This window comes from Tenrec ecaudatus, chromosome 6 (genome assembly GCF_050624435.1).
Source record: "Tenrec ecaudatus isolate mTenEca1 chromosome 6, mTenEca1.hap1, whole genome shotgun sequence".
In the NCBI taxonomy this organism is placed as follows: domain Eukaryota; kingdom Metazoa; phylum Chordata; class Mammalia; order Afrosoricida; family Tenrecidae; genus Tenrec; species Tenrec ecaudatus.
The window spans coordinates 89,563,050-89,577,782 of NC_134535.1; the positions used below are offsets into that span (position 1 = coordinate 89,563,050).

Sequence of the window (14,733 nt, forward strand, 5' to 3'; positions counted from 1 at the left end):
AAACCCACAAAACAAACGAAGAAGCTGTTCATTAGGCAGTTGCGAGAAAACATGAAGTAGCTTAAATCATCAGAGAATATGATTCAGACCTCTTCGTTCCTGTATTTTCCCAGCCAGTATACTGGGTCTCCTGGATAGCCCACGAACTTGCCCTTGAAGAAGGCTATGTAGAAACAGGAAGAGTAGTAGTTGACAAACTGGAACAAGAACATCTTCATGGTTAGACTATTCTCGTAGTCAGTCTGGGTCCTTGGGAGTTCTGCAGTTAAAACACAGAAAAAGATGAAAAAAATCGTGAACAGCATTGAGGCCCTAATCAACGATACTGATACGTGAGTTAACATGTGAGAAAAAAAATACAATTCACACTGTTTCTATTTAAGTTGTTTTGGATTCCTTAATATAGCCACTGTGTTAATTCTAAGTTTGCACATTGTTATGAGTGGTTTTTTTTCCTTCCAATGAATTTCCCACATGGTAAAAATATTCCAGTGTTCCTTAAAATATACAAATACAATGTTAGCAACTGTGTGCCGACGGCCTCCTTGCAGGGCCAGATTGACAGGTGGCTGTTTATGAACAGGCTGCTCCACGATAGTCCCCTGTGTTCCTGAGTTACAGTAAGACAAGTCTGTTGGAAAAAAAGTAGGACAATCGACTTGCTAGAGGCATTTGGGGAAGACAGGGCATGCTCTGGGTTGGGAATCTGCACTGGTTTGATCATTTCTAGACAACCATTGAGTAGGCCATTCAGGGAGTGACCCAGACGCAGTGTGGGAAGCATTTAACTTCAGCCCCTATACAGCTGCCTGGGAACCAAGCCAGCCAGAAGAAATACTTATTACAAAAGCCAGAACGGATGAGACTCGAGCTGGATTAATATGAACAGTATGGGGGAAGACATGCAACAATGTGATTGCTTGTCCTCTCGGTAACAAAGGAACATATTTGCTACTAGAGCCCTGACCCTATTCCACTTATTTGCAATAAAGAGACTATTTGCTTTCAACAATAGAGGACATGATCTAATGTAATTGAAAATATTATTCAGCACTGATCTGTTTACACAGAGCCTGGACATTCTAATGATTGTCTTTGGTTTGTCCCTTGTACTAATGCAGAGCCGTAGAAAAGTCACTTCCTATAGAGGCTGGGGAAAATACGTGCACACTTAGTAATTCCTACAACTTGCAACGTGCTGGAATGGAAACACCTCAAGAGATTCAGTCTGTATTTTTACCAGGTGTAAACATATGAACGTTACCTTAGCTACAGCTGTTGTGAGCAGTCCTGAGGGTACCTCAGGCTACACATTGGCTAGTCATCAGTGGTTCAAACCCACCAGTCACACCTTAGGAGAAAGATGAGACTCTCTGCCCTTGACTGTTGTGAAAATGTTGACAAACGATACAGGGTCACGATGAGTTGGAATCCCTCAGCGGCAGGGGGCTTGGTTTTGCTTTCATAGTTACAGTGAGATTGTAGGGTGCCCTGGTAGCCTGCTGGCTAAGCACTTGTGGCCGACTCTAAGGTTGGTACTTTGAACCCACCCACTGTTCAGTTGGAGGAAAACCCAAAGATCAGTTTTTCTTAACAGATACAGCCAAGAAAATCTTTGGGGGGTGGGGGTGGGGGTGGGGGGCAGCCCGACTCTGTCACACGGGCTGGAAGATCCAGAGCCCACGCATTGGAGCCCCGGAATAACTGCCACCACACTGGCACTTACCAAAGTTAGTGATCATGATGGCCACCTTTTCATAGATGGTGTTCAGAATCATGATAATGATGAAGCTGATGAGGGAAGCGGTGATGGACGTGGCTGTCTGTGGTGTCAGGTACTTCTGGATCGGGTCTGTCCCATTAAAGTGCTTGGGAAGTTGTGCAGAGAACACAATGAACACAGAGAGCCGGTAGACAATGATGCCAATCACGGATGCGATGATCAACAGGATCTGAAAGTGCAAAGCACAGGTGAGTGAAGCGCACCAATCATTCTATCTGTTTCTTACCAAGGAAAGTAGGTCCCACGCACAAAGACAAAGAAAGTGTACGACGGGGCTTCAAAGAGTTTGTGGGACAATCCCATTTTTCTCCTATTGTGATTCCCCCCGCCCAGCCCCCCTCTGTGAACTGTCTGAAGCCCCCTTGTATCTTTACACAGGATACGAATGGAAAACTGGCGAGCAGGTTCTGGTAGAAGGAAAATGTGTCTGTGACAGCAGCACCCATGAAAACATCATTCCTACAATCCTTCTACTAGTTGGATGTGAATTAGTGTTGTTTGTGTTTTGTGATGGCTGCATTATAATCTATTCAGGGGACAGGTTTCCTTCCAAGAGAGGACCTGTACCGGGTCCAAGTGCCAGCAGGTGTTAGCCCTGGTCTTAATTGTGGTGGCAGGTGATTGTGAACAGGGCCAGGGACGTGGGCTGGCAAGGAGGGGCCAGTTAACTGTAGGTCTGGGTGAGAGATGCTGCACACTTTTCATGGCTGCAATTTAAATGGAAATCATCCACACCTGCATCCCCCCAAGCTCGGTTAATGACTCCATTGTCTTTTTGATGGCTTAGTCCCCAGTGTCTGAAGGGGTGTGTAGAGCAGAGTTTCATCTCCTTGGGAGGCGGTTTTCTCTGGTCACTTAACAACACACACCAAAAGTCTATTCGTTTCTCCACACTTGGCACACACACGTGGTCATCAGATAATGTTTTCAGAGGGTGTGGGATTGTCCCGACTCATAGCATCCTGATGTACAACAGGGCCAAACACCGCCTGGCCCGGCACCCTTCTCACAATCGGTCTTTGTGTTGGAGCCATCGGTGTCCGCCCGGCTTGTTGAAGATCTTCCTTTTTTTGCTGCCCCTCTACTTCACCAGGGCATGGTGTCCTTTCCCAGGGACGGCTTTCCTGAGAAGACGGCCAAATGCAAGAGATGAAGTCTCGCCAAGGGGCACCCAGTTGTCCCTCTTGCAAGGCCGACGGGTTGGTCCTTTGGCAGACCCGGTACTTGCAGAGTCCTTTGTCAGCATGATCATTCAAACGCACCCAATCTTCTGTGGTCTTTCTTCTTTAGTGTCCAATTGTCACATGCACATGCCGTGACTGATCGTCGCAGGGCTCGGGCCAGGCACATGTTAGTCCTCAAAGCCCCATCCTTGCTCCTTAACACTTTAAGGGGATAATGTAGGATGAAACCAACCACTCAAACTCACTGCCATCGTGGCGAGGATACGACTGTAGTGACCCCACAGGATAGGGTCAAACTGCCTCTGAGGGCTTCCCAGACTTGAGCCTCAGCCTTCTTTCAAGGTGTGGTTGAGCTGAACTGCTGATCTTGTGGTTAACAACCCAACTCATATTTAATTGCTTGCCTTATGCATATTTTCTTGGTCACACCCTACATAGTTAATGGGCTTGATGTCCTGTGCTCTCTGCCCGGAAAGAGAGAAGCTGCGGAGCATGGAGCCGTCTGCAGCAAGCAAATCCTGGAAAGTGGTTTACACAAGTGGCCCGGAGCCTCTCCTCACCAGGAAAGCAGTTCAGGGAGGCGGGAAAGGATCCCCACTGAGAGTCCAACTCCTGAGCCTCCATGACCTGGCCTGTGGGTGTGTTTCCATTTCTTCCTCTATGCAAAGGGGAAAAGGAGCCCCGGTGTTACAAGTGGTTAAAGGTTCAGCAGCTATCCAAAAGGTTGGCAGTTCCAAGCCACCCCATGGCTTCATAGGAGAAAGACTCGATGCTCAGCTTTTATAAAAAGTATCGTCAAGAAAACGCTACTTAGTCACCGGGGGCCATTTTACGAGTTGGACTTGACTTGATGACATCTAACAAAAGCAACATGGACAAAGTGTCAGCACCTGATTGATAGGACGGTTGTGAGGGCTGAATGAGGGACTACATTCAAAAATGTTTGGAAGACTAGCCCCTGGAATATAGGAAGCTATGATTATGGATTCACAGGCTACAAGGATGCTTTCTTTCTTTTTAAGCAATCAATTTGTAGAGAAAGCAATATATGTTTTGTCTGTAATTTCTCGTCCTTCACAGGGAAGGCTTAATACTTGGGAAATGAATAACCTGTTGAGTGTGTGTAAGAATTAGCAAACGCTAAAGAAAATGTATTACATGAAAGGTATATTGAAAAAAATAAAGGTCTATTGAGACATTTCCTCTCATCACAACACATATAAACCATTTAAACATTATTCCTATAATAATTTTTATAACTGTTAATTAATTAAAATACTTAATGTTCTTGAAAAGCTTACTATTTACTTCAGGTAACTTACCAAAGAAAGATCCACTAACAATCCTCTCTTTAATAGATAAGGAAACAGGGGCTCAAGGAGATTAAGCAATTTGCTTGGGAATAAGTAAATAGTAAGTAAAAGACCTGGGATAGTCATGTCTGCCCAAAGGCCTATCAGCCGCCACACAGCACTGCTTCCCCAGTGGTGCAGACAGAATTCCAGTTTGCTTGAGAGCTTTCTTATTCCGTGTATAACCTGCATCTTTCAGAGCGCTGACGAGCCAAATACTTCTTTATACGAGGCAAGACACCTTTTCATTCTCTCTCTCCAATTGTTTAGGTGCCTTTTCTGAGTATACCTTCGCTGTTCCTGTCTGAAGGAGTCTTGGTGATGCAGTGGCTCCACATTGGGCTGCCCACCTCGAGGTCAGCAGTTTGAAACCACTAGCGCTGCGATGGAGTCAAGGCTGAGGCTTCTTCTTCGGTTAAGAGTTACGGTCTCTGAAACCCACAAGGGCAGTTTTACTCGGTGCCCCAGGGTTGCCGTGAGTCAGAATCAGTTCATTGGGTTTGGGGTTCAGATCTGTCTCATTGCACTGCTAATACGGGCTCACTGTGAGACACACGTCAGCCCGCTATAGTGGAGACCGTTTGCCTTTGCTACCCTGCTTTGGGGGAATAACCCCTTCTTTGTCACTAGCCCCCTGGTCTGGGTGGGACTGCCTCCCCCCACCCCATTTTTATATGTCACACATTTTCTTTTCATGGCTGCACAACATTCTAGTGTATGAAAGTGTTTGGCACCAGGATAGTAATGTTGCTGAAATCTGAATTAGTAGACGAAAGCCTAGGCGTGTTTTTAAGACCCTCCCCCTGAGTTCAGAAGATGGAGCAGTGGCAATTGCAGTCGCCTATGCGGAGAATGAAGCAGCGCTGGCGGTGCACTGGTTAACCAGTTTGGTGGTTTGCTAAATGCAAGGGGTCGGCTGCTGAACTCAAAGGTTGCCGGTTCTCGAATCCACTCAACAGCTCCAAAGGAGGAAGCCTTGGCCGGCTGCTTCTGTAGAGATCACCACAGTCCCCCAAGCTCAGCGGGCGGGCCAGTTCTTCCCGGTCACCTCCCACGGGGCCGTATCATGCATATTCCAGGGGCGAAATACTGTACCTCATTTTTCCTTGCAATGATAGAACGACTACTGAGGTTTGACACGCGTTCCCCGATTCTCTTTGTTTACTGTATTTGTTCTTCACTGAATGTCTATTCATGCTCTCGGCTCCTTAGCTACTGAAATCTTTGGTGCCCCTTAGCGATGATCCCGATGCTTCATACGCCAAAGTGACCGCCCTTTTTTGCCTGACACGTTAACAAATATTTTTCCCCTGGTGTTTTGTTTCCACATAGGACACTTCTGATAAATGGAAAGCCTAAAATATTTGCTGCGGAAACACCTCCCGTTGCTATTAAGTTTAAAAAGATGTTCTACATTTAGGAATCATATGTCCCATCAATACTTTGTTCAGAGGGTTAAGGTTTTCGATTCACTTATTTCGGGTTTCTGAAATTGATTTTAATATGTGGCTCATATTAACTCCTCCACCCAAAGAGTGCGCTCCATGATCATTTTCTGAATGATATTTACTTCTCCAACTGATTTATGATGCCTACTTTTGAATTATTACCTACTTCTTGGTACCTACCTCTGGGTTTTCATGTCCTATTCTTTAGTCTGCCCTTGAGTCATTTCAACCCTCACTAAATTACTTTATTACAAATAATAAACCCAAAATGAATTTCATAAGAGCCAATATTTTAGAAATATACTTTTATGTAGGATCATTTGTTTAAGGCTTTTTCTGCATCTCTTAGTAGTTTTAAGTTTTCTCTGATAGTTCCTAAGGAGTCCTGATGGCATAGTGGTTATGAGTTAGGCTGATAACCTCAAGGTTAGCAGTTCAAACACACCAGCCACACTGTGGCAAAGGCAAGGCTTTCTAATTCCATGAATTTACAAACCTATGAAACCCATGAAGCCAGTTCTACCCTGTTCTATGGGGTCATTATGGTGGTAATTGACTCAATGGCAGTGAGTTTGGATTTGGGGTTTTGACAGTTCCTATTTTTCAAAAGACTATTGCTACACATTTTATTGTTCACTGCTATTGGAAATTTTTAGAATTCTTAGTGGAATCCGTTTGATGTCTTCACCAGAAATGAGAAAATCTGGACCCACTAAGCGGATGTGAAGCCAATGAGATGAAAGAAAAAGGAGGCACCATTGCCAACAGCTCAGGGGGAACCCAGGGCCCTTTGGAACTTAAAGGGCTGTTCCAGGCAGAGGCTCAGCAGCTCTCTGGAAACAAATCGACAGGCCTGTGTCCTTGGCAGCCTGTGCGTTCGGTTTCTTCGACATTTGAAATCTGAATAAATGAATGAAGAGGGAATGAATGAAATAAACTCTTACCCAGAAAAAGACCGCACTTGCACAGAGGGTTATACGGATACATTTTCCCCAGGTTGTAAATGGAACACGTTCTTCTTCCTAATTACACACACACACACACACACACACACACACACGGATTAAAAAAAAAGGTTAGTCAACCAGTGTATTCCCACGAAATTATTTTTCTACTGATCTTTCAATAAGTCTTAAGCTACATTTAATTAAAAAAATAGTTCCAAACAGAGACTTCTTATTCATCATTGGTTCATTTTCTCATTCATAATTTTAAACATACACAACAAAGTATATGCAGTGCTCCTTTCAAGAATTTTCTTTTTTTCTTTAGTATTTTCCTATAGTGTTAATTTTATAATATCGTTTGTTATCCCATACTCAAAATACTTTATATACATCTAATTTGATCTAAATCCATGTGTTATTTGTGAACATAAAACATGCCATCAATGCATGCTGTGACAGTGTATTTTCTAGGGAACCATGGGAACAATTCATAGAAGGGATTATTTGACGCTTGCCACACAGTGCAAGACAAATGTCACCTTCGGTGGAAGTGAACCTCACTCTCCAGTGAGAGTGGAGATTATGAAGGGAGATTGTCAGGCTGCCCTCTAGCCTCCCTATTGTGGGTCCAGCATTCTAGAAATCTGTGCTTCAATTTATAAAAGCCATCGTTGGCACATTTTCCAAAGCTCTTGGCAAAAAACATTTTCTCTCCAAGAGTTATCCAGATTCAGAACCTACTATCTATATGTGGATGACTGCAAGGCCAATCAGGTCTACATGCTCTCCGTGGAGGGCAAGAAGCTAGGATACAGATGTGTCAAAAATCACCTTTTGCAGGCTTTGGTGTAAAGAGACAGAGCATCATTGATTAAAAAAAAAAATTTACAGCAGCAGCAAATTTCCCTTCATCATCATACAAAATACCTCGGACAGTGCCTGGACGTAGTTGGACTTAAATGTTTTCCTGATCCTTCCATCCTTTTCCCCACTTGAGGATTTCGAGCCACATTATTTCGTACATACCCCAACCAGAAGGAGGTGCAGTACCTGAGGCTTGATGCTACACGATGGGGCAGTCAGCCTACGATGAAAGAGAGCCGCCATTGGCTGAGCACTGGACTATTAACCAAAAGTATGGCGGTTTGAACCCTCAGAATTAAGGTACCTCAGAATTAAGGCCTGGCATTCTGCATGCAGACACAGCCCCCAAACCCTATGAAGTACTTCTTCTCTGGATAGGAGATCAAGTAAGTTGTCATTGACCTGGGAGGGGGGGAGAGGCTATGTCGGGGGGACTGGTCTGGTTGGTTTGGAATAATTAAAATGTATGTAAGTAAATCATGGAGAATCACCTGTAACAGCCCTATAGATTTCCTTACACATTTGCTCAATGGGTCTAAAAATTTTTTTTTATTTGACTTTTTATTGTCATTATGAAACATCTTGTTAGCTGATGCATATGTCTCGTCTGTCCACTGAGGTTCCAGGCAGTGGTTCTTTTCCTCATTTGCACGTTGAAATAAATTATTAGAGGCGTATAAAGAAAAACCTCAGGTGCAGCCCACACCTCAGACGACGAAACAGACGATTTCGTGTCAGGTAAGCCTCTTCCGCGAGTCCAGAGAACAGCCAAGGCTGAGAATGATTTCAATACACAGATTAAACTGCATGTCATGAGCACCCTCCTTACCTGGGTGATCTCATTGATCACCACGTGATTACACCGTGCTTCATATTCCGGCCGGGCCTGTTCTTCCTGCTGTAACTCAACTGTGTCCCATTCGTATTCCAGTTCTGCTTGGCGCCGCTTCCAAAACTCCAAAAACAACGTAACTAAGGAAGACAAGAGTAGGATAGATGCGGTTCTCTAATGTGACTGAGGTTTTAGAAATCTGAACAGTGCTGAATTAGTTAACACGCACGGAAGCAGCAGGCGAGACGTACTGCACTGGACTGCCTGAGACCTCTTTAAAGTGCGAAAGAGCAAGATGTCCCTTTGCGAACTCAGGGGGCTGGAACCAAGCCACGGTGGCCTCCACGGTCTGTCTCCACGGAGGGCAGACCGCACAAAATACAGACTGGAGAAGAATTGATGGGTTTGAACTACGCCATTGGCAAAGAAAACCGAAAGTCCTATGGACTGTCAGAAGGACAAACAGATCTGTCTTGGAAGAAGTTTCATTTTAACCCACTAAGTTCTAAGAGTACACCAGCGATACTAGTGACAGCGGAGGGTGAGCTCCGTGAAGCCCCCCGCTATGGTTTCCTGATAATCCCTCGGAAAGCCCCTGTGTGATTAGACGAGCGTGCATGTCTCAACTCTGATGTGTGTTCAGTCCAAGTACATGTATTGTGAGTGCCGTTCCACTTCCGTTCTGGTGCCAGGTGCACACAAGGTACTTCATCCTGTGCCTGTCACCACTGGGAGCAAGGGCAGGCATTATCATGCAAAGAACACAGTCCTTTCTCCAGACTGCCAAGCCTGCCCAAGAGCTCAGGGGAAAGCTTCAAGCTTCTCAGATCCCACGGCACCTTCACTTCTAGCCTGCGGGTTCTAATCTGGGACTCCCCCACTGTCCCTTCAGGATGCCAGCCACAAACTGAGGGGTCCCCAATGCCCCCACTTAATCTGACTTGCTGGCTACATTTTCAGGAGTATGATGGCTACAGTTGTATGTCAAGGTGGCCAGCTCATGATGCCCAGTGGTCTGGCAGTTATGTAAAGATGTAATTGGGTAGCTACATAATGGTGCACCCATCGACCATGAGGTGACCTGCCGATAAGTTACAAAGGGACTTTCCGCGAGGGTGCAGCCTACGTCTACTATCTGTATGTGGGCTTCCTGGCCAAGCTGCTCCCTTGCCCTGGATCCTACATCTGGCTTTCTATCATCTGACCTCCTGTTCTTGGCACTCGTCAGCCTCCGCAGCCTGTGATCCAGAAACCTGCCACGTGGCCTGCTAATCTTGGATCTGTCTGCCCCTACAGTTTTGAGTCACGCCAAAGTCTCCAGCCTGACTCCTGACCGATGGATCAGGGACTTGCTGGCCTCTACAACCCTATGAGTCATTTCCTAGAGAGAAGTTTTTCTCTTTCTAACCGAACACACACACATAGTGAAAAAGTACTGCTGTGAAATCATAGAAACATTTGTTTTATAAAATATCAAAATGTGAAGCTATAGTTTCTTGACATAGATTCTAAGGCAGTGGTTCTCAACCTTCTTAATGCCGACCCTTTAATACAGTTGTGGTGACAGCCTCATTTTGTGGTGACCCCCAATCATTAAATCATTTTTGTTGCTACTTCGTAACTATAATTTTGCTACTGTTATGAATCGGGCGACCCCTGTGAGAGGGTTGTTGGAGCCCCAAAGGGGTCACGACCCCCAGGTTGAGAACTGCTGCTCTAAAGGCCATACCCTTCTGAAGGTGGTATCTCTCTCATCCTTCCCCAAAGAATTGGGTGCTCTCTGGTCTATGCCACGTCGAGATGACAGTTTTGGCATCTGGGAGGGATCCACAGCAAGCTCCTTTTAGGTTTTTCAGAGTTCTGAAAGGAGCCCCTGGTGGCCTAGTGGGATCTGTCCCCTTTGGGCTAGCAGTTAGAACCCACTCAATGCTCTGGGGAGAAAGCCAAAGCTGCCTGTCCTGTAAAGACTTGAAGGCTCAGAAACTCGAAGACGGAACTTTACTCTGTCCTATAGGGTCACTGGGAGTGGGCATCGACTCGATGGCAGAGGGTTAGTTGTTTCTGAAGACAAGGCTAAAAGGGTACAAAGCAGGGCGAGGCCTTCTGCAGGCCTTCCCATGGGATGCCTCGTGCTCTCCTCTGAGAGTGAGCAGGTGCACGTCTGTGAGGGGAGCGAGACTCCTTGGTGCACTTTTCTTGGCCTTTTTTTCTCACCAAAGATGCCACAAATGGGTATCTTTGCCCCCAGAAACTTCTGTTCTCCCAGTTTAGGGGGTTGGACGTTTGTATTCAGAGCGCTGACTCCGGGGCCTTGGAGGAAAGTCCTTGGTTCTGTGAGCTCCTCATTCTGGGCACCTTCTGTGGGGTGGCATCTCTCTCCCATCTCCACTGCTTTCCCCTTGGTTGTGTAATCTTTCTCAGATATCAAAAGAAACTGTCTTAAGACACACCCGACACTAATCCTGCCTCCTTAGCATGACAAAGACAGCCATTTCCCAGTGGAATGCCAACCACAAGTATTGCAGGATTTAGATAGGTTGTGGAATTTATAACATATTTGGGGTGGGTGGGGAGGGGGGTACAACTCAATCACTTACAATGACAGGTCTATCACAGCAAAAGGATGCAAACTGCAAGGGACCAAGGTCAAATCTGGGCAGAGTATGAATGTGGTGCGCCATCTCCCAGAGAGGAATGTGCTGGCCTCCCTGGAGAGTGAATGCCAATCTCCAGCCAGGATGTCCACGCCCAGAGCCTTTATTGGAGACTAATCTGGTCTTGCCAGCCCCCACCAGGGTCACTGAATTGACATAAGCTCACTGTTGTGGTTCTGCCAGCCTTCTCAGAGTCTGCAATCACTGGGGCATTCCAAAGTTTCTGAGGTTCTCTCTCAGAAATCACAGACAAAGACAGCAGTCTTCGGGTCAAGTTAAGTTCTTTACCCCACAGCCTCACCAGGCAAACGTGAGAAATTTGCGTGGGACAACTTGGCTAGTTCTTCTACCAGAGCCACGGTCCACATGCCAGACAGCGCTCCCTGCTCCTCCGGCACCTCCCATGCATGCTCCAATGGGAGATGGCAGAGAGAAGGGGACAACCAACCTAAGATTGTAACCAGCTTGGAGGCTGGGTGGGTGGGGCTGTGGGTTCTTGGCGTCATGGGATTTCTGGGTGTTGTCAGAATGGTCAAAGCCAGAACTGATAAAGAAAAGTAAATGCTGGTGAAGGTCAAGATGAATAACTATTCTGAAGGGGGTCGAAGGTGAAAATTTAAAACCTAGAGTTAAGGAAAATCAGTTGACAATATGCCAAAAGCAGGGCGGAATTGGCAGGAGGAAGACACTGTATTCATAGCCTTCTGGACATTATGGGTTGGCATGGATGCGTGGGCTGGCTTTGTCTGAAAGGTGCACTTTTCAGCTAAGTCTATGATTTGTACTATATTGATTGTAAGAGGCTTTCTATCCTCAACTTTCAAAATCCGTAGGGAGCAGAAAATTATTCTAAGTGCTACATACATCTGGACACAAAAGAGATGCTACAGGCGTAGGATGGTGGTGACATGAATAACGACATGATCCTTATGCCTGTTCCGATTTTGCAATTGCAGACTTTCGGTCTTTCGGTGCCCAGCAGTCGTTCTCATACCACAGGGGCAACAGAGAAAGAGGTAACAAGCACTTAAAACAGTTGAGCATCCCCAGAGCCGGTCGAATACATGCACGCTGCGGAAACGTTCTCTGCCCTTTGAAACCTGATGAGCTCCCTCCGGCACCTGGGCCTAATTCAGTGCTCCCCCCCTGCAATGAAGGCTCAAAGGCAGCAGGTGAGCCAGGAAATCCACGGCTTGTCTCAAGAGTGTCCAAATTAACTTTTCCCCTTTATGTAAAATGTCTGTCTAGATTAGGGGTAATAGCTTCCATTAGGCTGCGGAGTCATGGATGTGATGATTTTTATAGGTCACGAATGGGCGCTGCGAGCAAGGTGAAGGTAAGAGGTTAAAGCGCAGACACGCGTACTCAGCACACAGGCTCTTACTGGGAAAATTATCGGGTTTATAGCGGAGGAAGACGGCGGAGTTTAACATGCGAATTTGATTTTTATTCTATGTGCAAATATTAGCCTTTTTTTGCCAGTTAAAATATGCGAAATGTCTAAAGGCAATGGGACTTACTGCATAATTTTGGTCAACTCATAGGTCACTTTCAGGAAGCCTTTTTTTTTTTCATACAGTGCTTTCACTATGAATTAGTGGGGATTTCAAATGTTCAGGAGCCGTGGTGGCCTAATGATTATGAGTTGGGCTGCTAACTGAAAGGTCTGTTCAAAACCACCAGCTGCTTCTTGGAGAAAGATGGGCTTTCCACTCCCATAAAGAGTTACACTCTCGGAATCTCACAGGGCAGTTCTACCCTGCCCTACAGGGTGGCTGTGAGCTGCAATCAACTTTCTTTTTTACCATTCCCTTTCCAGAGTCCTAGTGGCACAGCCACTAAGCTGGTGGCTACTAATCGAATTGGTGGTGGCTGGATCCTTCCAAACAGCTGAAGAAAGAGCTGTTGAACTGGTCCCCAAAAGATTACATTTAAAACGCTATGGGGTGGTCCTACTTTGTCATACAGGGTTGCTATGAGTTGAAACTGATCACGACCACCATGACCGCCATCCAGTTCACTTTATTCAGAGGGTCAACTCGTCTCTGTGAAAGGTGCGCAAAGAGCTGGATTGCTGGTTCTGTGGTCTACTGGGTGACCCTTCCCACATACAACCACCAAGAGAAACACTGCTGTCGCCGCCTGCAAATCACTGGGCATCCTGTGTTGACCTGTGCCCTCTCAAGACAAGCCTCAGATGGCTCTGTTCTTCCCCCACGTTCTTATAGCCTGAATTGTATCCCCCCTTTATGGACATGGTAACACTGGAAAGGTGTTCACCTTTGCAAAGGCGATGAGTGTTCTTCTTTTATGGTGGAACATTTATGTGAACATTTAAAAGTCTGCTACTAATGAAAATTACAGCTGCCCTATTCTATTCAGGAAGTGATTCAGAATAAATAACATACAACATAAAAGTGTCTACATGAGGATCACTTTCCCTAGGATTATATCTGTTGTTTGTTAAAGAGGCACCAGTTTTAGAACAGGAGTGAAAACCAATCAAAGCATCCGGCTGTCAAGTCCAATCAGACACATGGTGTGTTGCAGGCCGGATGCACTGCAGGCCTGATGCACTGCAGGCCCGATGTGATGCAGGTCGGATGCACTGCAGGCCCGATGTGATGCAGGCCCGATGTGATGCAGGCTAGAACGGTGTGCTCCAAAATTATTTTCAGTGGCATGACCTATCAAAAGCCAGTGGTCAGGCCTTTCCAGGTGGGTTCACACCTTTTGGTTGGGGCCAACTGCTTCTGCCATTTGTGTCACTGGGGACTTATTAATATTCACTCGGATCAAGAAGACAGCTGACACAAGCTGCTTTCCTTCTGTATGGATTGAATTGTTCCCCCCACCCCTCCCCACCACCCAATAAAGAGTGCAATCCGGCCATATGTTGCTATGATTCAATCACATGGATTCATTTGGTCTGGGCAGAGTGGATAACTTATTTTCTGTAACAAAATCTAACATAATGTAATCAAGCAATCAGTTGATGTCATCCCAGTTTAGGATAGATCCTAAAACTAATCATCTCTGAGGTATAAGAAGAGTCGACATGCATTCAAATACACCCAGGCCGAGGAAGACAAATGTCAGGTAAGGGTCACCAGAGAACTCTCCCGAGTTACAATGAAGAAGTCTATGTAGCCGAGACCCCCATGGAAACTTCCAGCCTCAAGGACAGTGAGAACCTAAGTTTGTTGGGCAAAGCCACCCACTTGGGGAACTTTGTTACAGCAGCACTAGGAAACGGAGACAGCCTCCATCCTCAATCCCATGAACGTTAGTTTGGATCCCAGTTGCGAGGGAGGGTTAGTGCATCAGTGACTTCCGGAGAGTTGCTCTCCCAGTATCCAAGCTTTTAGTTCATCCTCTTACCTCCCCACACTGATGCTGACTCACCACAGAGCTTGTTTTGACCAATGGGACCTTAACAAACCGGATGCAACCAAAGGCTTTACTAGTGCCGACTGGAGCTTGCCCTCTCTTGTTTCTTTGGAACCCTGAAGCCAGCATGGAAGGAGTCCTGGTCTGGGAGTCCTGCTGGGAGAGACAACTTGGAGCTGAGCTACGTCATCCGAGCTGAGGCCCCGGAGACCAACCCAGCTTGCCAAGTCCTAACTCACAGACCCCATTTGAATCCCCAGTCCTTTACGGGGACCAGCT

At 46.1% G+C, this 14,733-nt stretch overlaps 1 protein-coding gene across 2 annotated transcripts in view; it reads right to left on the minus strand.

The window, feature by feature from the left end:
• ANO6 (anoctamin 6) overlaps nucleotides 1-14,733 on the minus strand; it is a 210,724-nt gene that overhangs the window by 32,869 nt on the left and 163,122 nt on the right. For both annotated transcript variants that reach the window (XM_075551843.1, XM_075551844.1), the window contains 4 exons: nucleotides 8,408-8,550; nucleotides 6,712-6,789; nucleotides 1,727-1,952; nucleotides 90-259 (listed from right to left, as the gene is read on the minus strand). In XM_075551843.1, coding sequence (XP_075407958.1) covers nucleotides 90-259; nucleotides 1,727-1,952; nucleotides 6,712-6,789; nucleotides 8,408-8,550 — 617 coding nt within the window. The remainder of the gene's footprint in view (nucleotides 1-89; nucleotides 260-1,726; nucleotides 1,953-6,711; nucleotides 6,790-8,407; nucleotides 8,551-14,733) is intronic.